We start from the raw sequence: 10,234 nt of genomic DNA, 5'->3' as shown, positions 1-10,234 counted from the left end.
GTGAGCCAACATTAAATATATATTTTTTATGACTATTTTGTACCCATTAACAATTTAGAATTATAATATATTATTAAATGCATTTTTTTATTTGATTTAATATGAGTATAATTGAAAAATTATACAATCTTTGTTTTCCATTCCTACTCAAAACATGGGAAAGGAAATAAAGTGATATCTCCTGTTTACTTCCTCAATATTACCAAACGTGGGAAATAAATCTTTCATTTCTCATCCCTTGGGAAATGATTTGCTCTCAAAACATAAATATATAAAACTTATTTTTGTCCACCTTGAATTACAACTTACAAGCATACAACAAAAATCAAGCTTACATCTTAAGGAATATAATGACAATGCCCGAGTCATCTAGACCCATCCTACCACGCATGCCCAATTTACATACAATAATGCTGACAGGAACGGGAACAACGCTATGCTGCAGGGACATAAAACTTTATATATAGAAGTGCTACTACAGTTTGATTTTAATTTCTCCTGTAAAAAGCTGAAGCGAATGCTTTCTCCCGTTCATCAGCGCTTCAACAGTATCATCAAATCGAAGTACGATGTACACAGCCTTTGTGTGAAACCGGAATGAGTTGTTCTACAGTTCTTGAGACAAATCTGACATTTGGAAGATGAAGAGCTGCGTGATACTCCTCTTCATCAAACTCTGCCTGTTTTAATATTCTCATATAACTCTCAGTAGCTGATCTTGGATGACCCCTTGCAATGGAGACCTGCGATTTTATGGAAAACTGTTACACAGCAGGAAAATAATTGCCTCGTGCCAATAAAATTAGTATGCATAGCCTTGGTTCAGATGGTAGGATGGCGAAGGTCGAGCGGTAAAAAAGGCCTTAAGTTTGACTCGTCCCCAGTGTTTGTGCATGCATATTCAGATTTTGTTGCATTCCATCGATATTTTTAGCACCCCAGGTATCCATTAAGTAAGAACTTTGGATTAAACCAGAAGAGTTTTGCTTTATAAGGTGTAATTAATCTAGCACTTTTTACTGTCTTAGATAACTAACAACTATGCAACCAAAACAAATGCCAAAAACCTATGGGTGCTATAGATTACCAACGAAACTATGTAATCTTGAAAACCAAAATGGCATCTCAATGAAAACAAAGAAAGAAAATTAACAAGGGACTTACCAAATGTCCCTTTCCTAGCTCGAGAAGCCAAAAGCGCCATTCTTTCATAGCCTTCCCCTCAACATTAACAGAGATGTTTGTCCAGCAACTGTGATGAAATTCCACTCTGTCCAAACCATATGCCACTCCACTCCCAATCGCTTTGACATAAGCTTCTTTCAGACACCAATATCTACAAAACACACTATAAATCATCAGCTACTCAAATCTTTGGACCTCTCCCGCATGCTGGTTGCTGCTCCGATAAATAAACATTATTTTGCCAAACCCTAATGATTCACCTGAACATTCAAGTTCAACGCATATTTAATCAACTTGTATTGAAAGGTTTCTACTCTAATAGACCTGTGAACTTATCCCAACACATAAACAGAGTGAATATGCAGTAAAAAAATTCAGGCTAGGTATGCTAGCCATATCTAAAAGAGAATCAAGCCACACAGAAAACTGCAAAACTGTGACAGGTAGATGTTCTGACAAAGATACTGAACTTTATTCCATAATTTTAAACTCAAGGGAGATTTTACATGAAACCAACAATGTTAGATAAGATAGGAAACAAAGTCTTTCTTTCTTCCAGTAGTTCTCTAGTGGGTCACTCAGATTTACAGAAAGAGTACAAGTGCACAAATCATAAGTATATTGAGATAAGAATATCTGACAAGGAAACAACAATGACAAGCTATAACTTACAACACAAAAGTTTTATGGAATAAATTTTCACAGAATGTCAGGAAACGATTTACCTGTAAAACTCAATCAGAATATCATCAGATGTGCCAGCATTGACTATACTATCCCATTCAAAAGTTGAAAAGTATGAGGAGAAGTTTTGAATAAACTCTATAACCGTCTCTTTCTGAGGAATGACTATGGAAACAATGTCCACCCCGACAAGGCACAAAGGTTCGGACGCTATAGCAACATAGTCACCATGATGAGATGCATTGAAATTAAAATTGGGAAAATCTGTGCAAACATCACCACATTCCTGAAAACAAAGACATTATGCAGAGTGTAGTGAACAAGATATTAATGGTGGATGTACAAGCAAGGAAGGTACAAGAACTATGCCAAGAAAAGGATGTAAAATCATTTCTTGTAAACACATAGTTGGAACTTATACATAGTATGCAGAACAAGATATTAATGCCGGATTCCGTGACTTCAATACATATTTGGGTCTCCATCAAAACCAATTTCTTTTGGATAAAACAAGAATTAGCAAGTTTAATCAGACATACCAGATATGGTTTGCCTTCCAAGGTGCGCTTAATGATAATTTCATCATAGGGAATTGCCAAAACTTCATTTACAAGAGCATATTGAAGCAGCCGGCTCACAAGTGCCCGCTTCCTGTCTCCCATCTGTACAAATCTACCAATGTCAAAATACAATGCATCTCTGTTAACTGTCTCAACAATTCTTCCAAAGCTCAATCCATTATCATTTTGCTTTCTTGGATGCTAATTACAACACCAAAACTCTAGTGGAAATTTCCCGTTTCATGTATTGATTTTTTTTATAAAAAAGGTTCAATCATTTATCAGACAAGTCCTTTTGACTCTGCCAAAAGCAAGTGCCAAGTTTGGTTCGTCTATATAACTTGCAAAAAGCATAAAATAACACAAATAAATGGCACTAAGATTGTAGAAAATACTCATTTACTTTGATCACTATTGGGTTTTCTTCTTTCTAGGTTTTGTTGGAATCCAAAAAAAAGAGACAGCAACTAAAAGAAAGAGCAAGGGAAAACCTGGTGACAGAAGGTTGCTCAACTGAAGGAAGAACAGAGAGAGCAAAGGAGAAATCTTGGGGAGATGGGTCCCACCCTGATATGTCCACAACCCATCTCTGTACCCCTCTCTCCATCGTTATGCAAAGACCTACCAAACAAGAAGAACTCAGCTTAGAGGAAAAAAGAAAAAGCCCATGGAAAATGCTCTGCAGAAGAACTCTGTCTCTTTCGTTTGGTGGGGCTTAGTTCAGCCGTTGGATGTTCCCAACGGTTGAGATTATAACAACCTAACTTCATATACAAATTTGTCTTATCTCTGTAGTTTGCCCAGGGTCCAAAGATGACCTTTCGGCTTAAACAAAACCACCCGATTTGCAAATAGAACCCGACCCGAAATATTATTTTTAAATGAAAAATAAAATAAAACTCGTTCAATCAAATCAACGCAACAATAGGTAACACTCATCTTCTCCGCGGGTCTCTCTCAGCCTAAAAAAAACGAAGCACTCTCACTCCTCTTTTCCTTTTGCCGTTGGGTTCCATTTCCTCTGCAACAAGGAATCTCTTTTCCAAATCCAGGTTTGTGTTCTCAATGTTTCTTCTGCTTTGTCAATTTCTGGTGCTTTTTTTTTTGGTTGGGATTAAATTAGTGTCTGTAATTCAGGGGTTTACCCTAGGGCTTTTGATTTCTTTCTCTCTGTGTTCCAAAATTATACCATTTATTGTCATGGGTTTAAATTTCTGTTTATGTTTCTAATTTAGGCCTCTCCATTATCTGTATCAAGATTGTTCTTATAAAAAAAATTTACAAATGTTATATAACAAAAATGCTATATATCTATTTGTGCAATTGGGGTGAGCGAGGATCATGTAAGGTCAGCAATGTCAAAACTTTGATATCTATCAATTAATACAACAGTGAGCATCAATGAAAAAAAAATTAATTTTCTTCTGCCACTTAAAGGGGAGGGTTAGGGATGGATTGCCGCATTGTTTTGTAATCTTCTTGATGGCTATAAGTCTGAATATATCTTTGGGGAAATTAATAACATTGAACTCTTCTATATATCCTGTCAATTTAGATTCATATCCATGAGAGAGATTTTAAGTGAAATAATTTGAAGAAATTAACAATTCTAGGTAAAATTTATTTTATTGTAAATGAATATTTGATATATTATATTTTTACAGAAAAAACATTAACCTGTTTCTTGCAAAACTAATAACTCATTTCTAAACCCTCATTTGCCTTGTAGGCAGATATTGGTGATACCAAATCAAAATGTATAGCTCAGCGGCGAAGCGGCTTCTCCATCTCTTTGGTACATCCTTGGGTAGCAGTACCAACCACCGTATTATTCGTTACCGCCCTCTTCAATCCCTCATTAGTCGTTCTCACTTTTCCACAACTGTGAACTCTGAATCTTTCGTCAATCAAAGCCCTAACTTTCCAAACTCCACGTCGTCAACGGCAGATCAAATCCCTAATTTTTCAAATACCACGTCGTCAACGGCTGATCACACTAGGAGACCGAGAGCGGAATACCAAGATGAGCAAGCTCGTGTGCTCCAAGCCTCACTCCCCCATGTTATAAGGTTGGGATGGAGCGAAGCGGCTATGATTGCTGGTGCAAGGGATGTTGGTCTTTCTCCATCAATTGTCGGATCATTTCCAAGGAAGGAGGGTATGCTCGTTGAGTTTTTCATGGATGACTGTTTGCAAAGGCTTAGTGATATGATCGACTCTAGTACAGAGGAGTTAAAAAGTTTGATACCAAGTGAGAGGATCACAAAGCTTGTGAAGATTCGCTTGGGAATGCAGGCACCCTACATATCAAAGTGGCCACAAGCTCTTAGCATCCAGGCACAACCAGTGAATGTACCCACAAGTTTTAAGCAGAGGGCGATGCTTATGGATGAGATCTGGCATGGTGCTGGTGACGACACAGCTGATTTTCAGTGGTATGTGAAGCGGACTGTCCTTGGAGGTATATACTCCACAACCGAGATTTACATGCTTACTGATAATTCCCCAGATTTTTGTGATACATGGGCATTCTTGGATGATCGGGTGAAAGATGCTTTTGACTTGAAGAAAACCGTCCAAGAGGCAACATACTTGGCAGAAGCTGTTGGTGCTGGGATGGGGACTTCTTTGCAAGGATTTGTGAAGAGAGTCTTTCAGGGTTAAGATATTACTAAAGAATTATATTGCAAGCATCAGTCCTCTCTCTGGTCAGTAAACTTGGATGAGATGCTCTGTTACAACTTTACTAAAGAATTATATTGCTAGCTCAAATTATTGTAAATCTTTTCCTTCTCTGCTGAAGCCTGAGTTGAGTTTAGTTGTCTATTGCAAGATCCATTTCTTTTTCAATTGAAGCTTCATTTAAGTTCTCAGGGTCCAGTTTTAAGGTATTGCACATTTTTGGTATTTTCTGTACCTGAAACAAATAAAAGGGAATTTACCCGGACAAGAAAATGGAGTGTAAATGAAGTGTATGAGTTTATATTATGTATAACAAGAAAATACTGTACAAAATAAAAAATGTTTTTCTTTAAAAATAATTACTATCATTGTATCAGGGTCTTTGACATTGTAATTCATAAACAGTGCTATGTTAGTAGCTGTTCAACTATGATTGGAATGTTGTGGAACAACCTATGAGTTTTTTGCATCATGAGCCTCTGCATTTAGAATTTATGCATTTTCCAGCATTTTGCTTAATCTTAATCGTTGTAATAATCTAACTACTTAATAACATGACATATCAACTACCATCAGTTTAGGTTTAGTTTTAACACTCTAAAAAGTCTAATTTTACCCTTCCGGTAATTTAAAAATTTTGAAATTTGAAACTTAAAAAATAACAAACCAAACCCAGCACTTACTTCGACAACCGAAAACTCCATTAAAGTTGGTAACTCCTGACCAACAGAAATCCCATTTAAAGGCCCTCCAAGTGCCCAGGATTGTGCTTCCACAAAGCATTGATTCCTGGGTTGCTCTGTCCAAACTCATACAGAGAATTTACCTCGGTAAACCTTGTATTCTATGCTGAAAGGTAGTTGGCTGAACCTTGTATTAATACGTTCTCAATTTTTTCTTCACAGGCTAAAGATACAGGGGAAGCCATGACCTAATCGATGGCAAAGCTAGTCCAAGAGAACATCAAAGTTGGCTGATCGTGGAGTGGCGGTGTGCCGATGCTACTAGGGGGTGGGTTCGATTTCGTGTTTTTATTATTAATTTTAGGCTTTTTATCACAAATGGTCCTTGACGTTTATGAAATTATCACGAATGGTCTTTGAGGTTTTTTTGTGACACTAATAGTCCTTAACGTTTGGACTTTTTATCACAAATGGTCCTTGCTGTCAAAAATTCTGTTAAGTGTATGATGTGGAAGATAAGTGGAGCCCACATGTACAATCACATCGTGACATGTGGATTAAATAAATAAATAAATATTTTTTTTTTATGAAAATCCATTAAAAAACCATTTAGCCTCTCTCTCTCTCTCTCTCTCTCTCTCTCTCTAAATGGTTTTTTTAATGGATTTTCATAATAAAAAAATATTTATTTATTTATTTAATCCACATGTCACGATGTGATTGTACATGTAGGCTCCACTTATCTTCCACATCATACACATAACAGAATTTTTTACGGCAAGGACCATTTGTGATAAAAAGTCCAAACGTTAAGGACTATTAGTGTCACAAAAAAACCTCAAGGACCATTCGTGATAATTTCGTAAACGTCAAGGACCATTTGTGATAAAAAGCCTTAATTTTATTGAAAGGGTAAAATTAGACTTTCAAAATATTAAAACAAAACCTAAACTTATGATAGTTGACGTGTCATGTAATAGATTTTGATATTATTACACTGACTAGGATTAAGTGAAATGCAGAAAAATGCGTAGATTCTAAATGTGAGGCTCGGAATTTGAGTTTATAAGCCTTATTTTGAAAAGCAAATTAAAATCAAACAAGCTTCCCACATAAAAGATAAGAGAACATATGAGCAAGCAAATTGGTCTTCCATATGTAATATTCTTTGAAGTTTTTTCGAGTATTCACTTCAGCCTTTGTATTTCAATGATTGCAATTAAAGACATGTAATTTACCTAAACTTACAATGAACTCTAATCCATTAAAATATGTCAATGAGTGGACAATTTTGATCTAGTGATATTTATCTAAACTAAAATTAAAATGGATGAAGATTAGCATTGTTAGTACCAATGTATATAGCGACGAATAAAATTATTATGTTTTTTTTAAATATGTTTCCCAATTTTTTTCATTGCTTTAGCCCCTTTAGTTTAAAAACTGGAATCCCATTTGGGGTTTTAATTCCTGAACTTACACTGTTTTAAGAGTTATGCTGATGCAATTAGGCTGATAGTGTACACTCATAATCAATCATTAGATCATTTCATCAAGGAGAATGACATGTATGGATATAACACTCTTCTAGGGAATCTGATTGGTAACTTTGAAGATGCACAACCAAATCTCTGCAGACAATATCTCAACTATTTCCATTGTGGGATTTGAAGGATTGGGAAAAACTGCACTTGCCCAACTCATATTCAACCATGAGGAGGTTCAAAAGCATTTTGAGCCAAAAATGTGGACATGTACTCTCTGATTCATATCAGTTGGATATACTTGTTAAAAAAATATTCTAAAAGCTGAGAAGCTCGACAGGGATGAGTTGCGAAAACTTGTTGATGGGTGGTGCAAGAGAAAGTATAATTCTAGTAACCACTCATAGTGAAATATTTGCAAAGATAACAAACTCAATTGAGTCTTATAACTTAAAAGGGTTGAATGAAGAGTAGTCTTGGTCTTTATTTAAGAAAATGTCCAAGAGGGAAAAGAACTAGAGAGTTCATCAATTAAGGCGCATGGGGAGGAGATTGCTAGAAAATGTCATGGGGTTCAACAATCTATCATTAGATCAGTTCATCAAAGAGCATGACATGTATGGATATGATATTGGCAGAAGGGTAGTGTTACTCTCGCACTACCAAGTCATTATAAAGGATTTAATCGAAAACATTTGGCAAAGGTCGTGAGGGAAAATAGACATAGGGGGATCTAGATAAGATGATTATTACAATACTAGATAAATATAAAGTGATGCTTCCAAGTTCCTTTCTATCTCCCTCTGTCTCTCACCCACTCACCGGACTCGAGCACCATCACCATGAGACCCTTCGGAAAATTATTTGCTGCTGCCGCCGAGGTTTTGAAGCTCACCGGCTCCCATGTAAAAAAGAACTACAAAAAAGAAAACCCCTGAACAACCACATGAAGAGATGACCATTAATATAAATCCAGATGACTATGAAAGCTCGGGGAAGTCACTGGAAAAAAAAAAGCCTATGTGTTAGGGTTTGTTGACATTGTTGCTGGAACCGTTGATCTAACTCTACTCGGCGCTTCTTTCCTCTCCACTTTGGTGAGGAAAGAACCTGGAGCGGCACCCAAGAACTTGTTTGAGAAGCTCATCTGGGAGAACCTCGTTGAGGACTTCGTAATGATATGTGACAACAATTAAAATAAAAAAAAAAATCCATGAAATGTATTGCGAGGTGCTAAATTGGCGTGACGCCATTTATGCAACCCAAAAGAGGTGCTAAATTGGCGTGACGTCATTTATGCAACCCAAAAGAGCCGTACCAGAGGTGCTGATGGAATCCTCGCCACCATAGTTGCCGGTGGCAATGCTGATGGAGTTGTCGCAGTCGTCGGTAGCATTGTTGTTGCTAATACAGGAGCCGAAGATGACATCCCATACATTCTGGTGCCCCTGTGCAATCTGTTCAATCGAAAAAATTGGGTGAACTCATGAAAAAATTGCACAGGTGCACCAGAATGTATGATTATTTGGCAAGTCAATATAATTGAACATAATCGAAAATATTTGGCAAAAGTTGCGAGGTAAAATAAACATTGGGGATCTGTTAGAAGTATGCCCTAGAGCCAATCATGAGATGTAATTATCTTAGTCATTTACTTAATCAACAAGACCATAGATCGTGAGACGTAGAAAGTGACTTAAAGAAGTTAAGTTGAGGAGACCTTTCTGTACCTCCGCATCCTAAACTGTTCATATTCATAGGATAATCAACTGTACATTGATAAACCACAAAGACCATCATGCACTGTATCTGCTCAATCAGGAGGATGACTGGTCTCAAGTCATTCGTGTGGAGACACTAAGATAAGTGTATGGGTGTTCGTTAAATAATGCATTCACTGAACATGATCAACAGAGAGAACTTGAAAGGAAGTTTTACTTACATGTCAATCAAGATCTCTCAAGTTGGAATAGTGCAAATTAGTCCTTGATCTAAGGCACCACAAGTTGTCTTATGAAAGCGTCGTGGGCCCTTAGCCATTTGTGTTCCTTTGGACATAACCCAAAGATATGACTAGGGTTCATGATAAATTCATGGCGACATGTGAGTGTACAAAAAGGGATCTCGAGAGGGGTCCCATCTGCCGAGATGGTCCCCATGGGAATTGTTCCTTCTTCATATGTTGGGATAAAGCGCCTCGTCGGCGTGAACAACAAGAAGGTCAATGGCATGTAGGAGGTTTGGGATATTCGGCTCAAGTCTCCACTCAAACTGCATAAAACTCGTTATCTACCCTGTAAGGAGGTTGTTGAGAAGTAGGGTTTGAGTCGTCTGCCCCAATCCAGGGATCAAACTGAGAGGACTGTACCCTTGCTGATCCGATATTGCAAGCTGCAGTCAAGAGGGCTAGAGAGTCGTCTGCTCGAGCAAAGAGTCCTTCAGTTAGTCGAACTGCTGGTCTGGGAGCTGGTGATAGCTCTTCTGGGGATGAGCATGTGTCGGATCTGCTCAAAATGAACTTCTTGTCAAGTCCATCTGTTTGTGCCAAGTTGGTTGACCACATACATTAGGCTGGCGACCTTAGCACGTTCTCGAGCCTTTCCCTGGATAAGCAAGAAAAAGTTGATATGTATCATCTTCAAAAGGAGATGGTTTTTGCTATTAGGGCCATGCGGAACTCGTCTGCTGTTGCCCCCTCTTCTGCTCTGCTATATGAGCTGACGAAGAAGAATTCTGATCTTGCTAACAAGCTCTTGAACCAGCCGATTCGCCATGATGCCAGGATGTTTGAGATGAAGGAAAGTATGTTTGCGCTAAAGAGTTCTCTTGGCCAAAAAGATGGTGAAGTCAAGTCTCTTGTTGTTACCCTGCTCGAACGCAAGGAAGCCTACTTTCACCTCGAACACAAGTGTGTCGTTCTGGCCTAAAATCGTAACAAGTTGTTGGTCTAGTTTGA

The 10,234-nt window shown here is 37.6% G+C and overlaps 2 protein-coding genes across 5 annotated transcripts; one reads left to right on the top strand and one right to left on the bottom strand.

Moving 5' to 3' along the window:
- Positions 1-249: 249 nt before the first annotated feature.
- On the bottom strand, positions 250-3,138 carry LOC110772744 (uncharacterized). 2 transcript variants are annotated; one of them, XM_021977209.2, is made up of 5 exons: positions 2,921-3,138; positions 2,409-2,541; positions 1,911-2,155; positions 1,165-1,336; positions 250-743 (listed from the first exon to the last, which is right to left on the bottom strand). In XM_021977209.2, the coding sequence occupies exons 1-5, from the start codon at positions 3,034-3,036 to the stop codon at positions 555-557; spliced, it is 855 nt and encodes a 284-aa protein (XP_021832901.2). In that variant the 5' UTR covers positions 3,037-3,138; the 3' UTR covers positions 250-554. The 2 variants fall into 2 exon arrangements, with proteins under 2 accessions (XP_021832901.2, XP_021832902.2); XM_021977210.2 differs by having other exon boundaries at positions 2,409-2,531; positions 2,921-3,080.
- A 184-nt stretch (positions 3,139-3,322) lies between these two features.
- On the top strand, positions 3,323-6,151 carry LOC110747583 (ubiquinone biosynthesis COQ9-like protein). Of its 3 annotated transcripts, XM_088248391.1 has the most exons (3): positions 3,323-3,481; positions 4,159-5,137; positions 6,017-6,151. In XM_088248391.1, exon 2 carries the CDS (start codon positions 4,185-4,187, stop codon positions 5,091-5,093), a length of 909 nt encoding a protein of 302 aa, XP_088104517.1. In that variant the 5' UTR covers positions 3,323-3,481; positions 4,159-4,184; the 3' UTR covers positions 5,094-5,137; positions 6,017-6,151. The 3 variants fall into 3 exon arrangements, with proteins under 3 accessions (XP_088104517.1, XP_021803423.2, XP_021803424.2); XM_021947731.2 differs by lacking the exon at positions 6,017-6,151 and having other exon boundaries at positions 4,159-5,299; XM_021947732.2 differs by lacking the exon at positions 6,017-6,151 and having other exon boundaries at positions 3,336-3,481; positions 4,163-5,299.
- The last annotated feature ends 4,083 nt before the right edge of the window (positions 6,152-10,234 follow it).

Source organism: Prunus avium, chromosome 2, assembly GCF_965620075.1.
Source record: "Prunus avium chromosome 2, drPruAviu1.hap1.1, whole genome shotgun sequence".
Lineage (NCBI taxonomy): Eukaryota > Viridiplantae > Streptophyta > Magnoliopsida > Rosales > Rosaceae > Prunus > Prunus avium.
The sequence above is the reverse complement of the archived record's forward strand: the minus strand, read 5'-3'. Positions and strand labels throughout refer to the sequence as shown.

Bases quoted from the DNA above. Each gene is read 5' to 3' on its own strand.
- LOC110772744 (XM_021977209.2), bottom strand. From the start codon at position 3,036: ATGGAGAGAGGGGTACAGAGATGGGTTGTGGACATATCAGGGTGGGAC. The intron at 1,337-1,910 runs GTAAATCGTTTC...TGTGTTTTGTAG, and splicing joins ATTCTGATTGAGTTTTACAG to ATATTGGTGTCTGAAAGAAG. The intron at 744-1,164 runs GTAAGTCCCTTG...ATAAAATCGCAG, and splicing joins AGCTAGGAAAGGGACATTTG to GTCTCCATTGCAAGGGGTCA.
- LOC110747583 (XM_088248391.1), top strand. From the start codon at position 4,185: ATGTATAGCTCAGCGGCGAAGCGGCTTCTCCATCTCTTTGGTACATCC.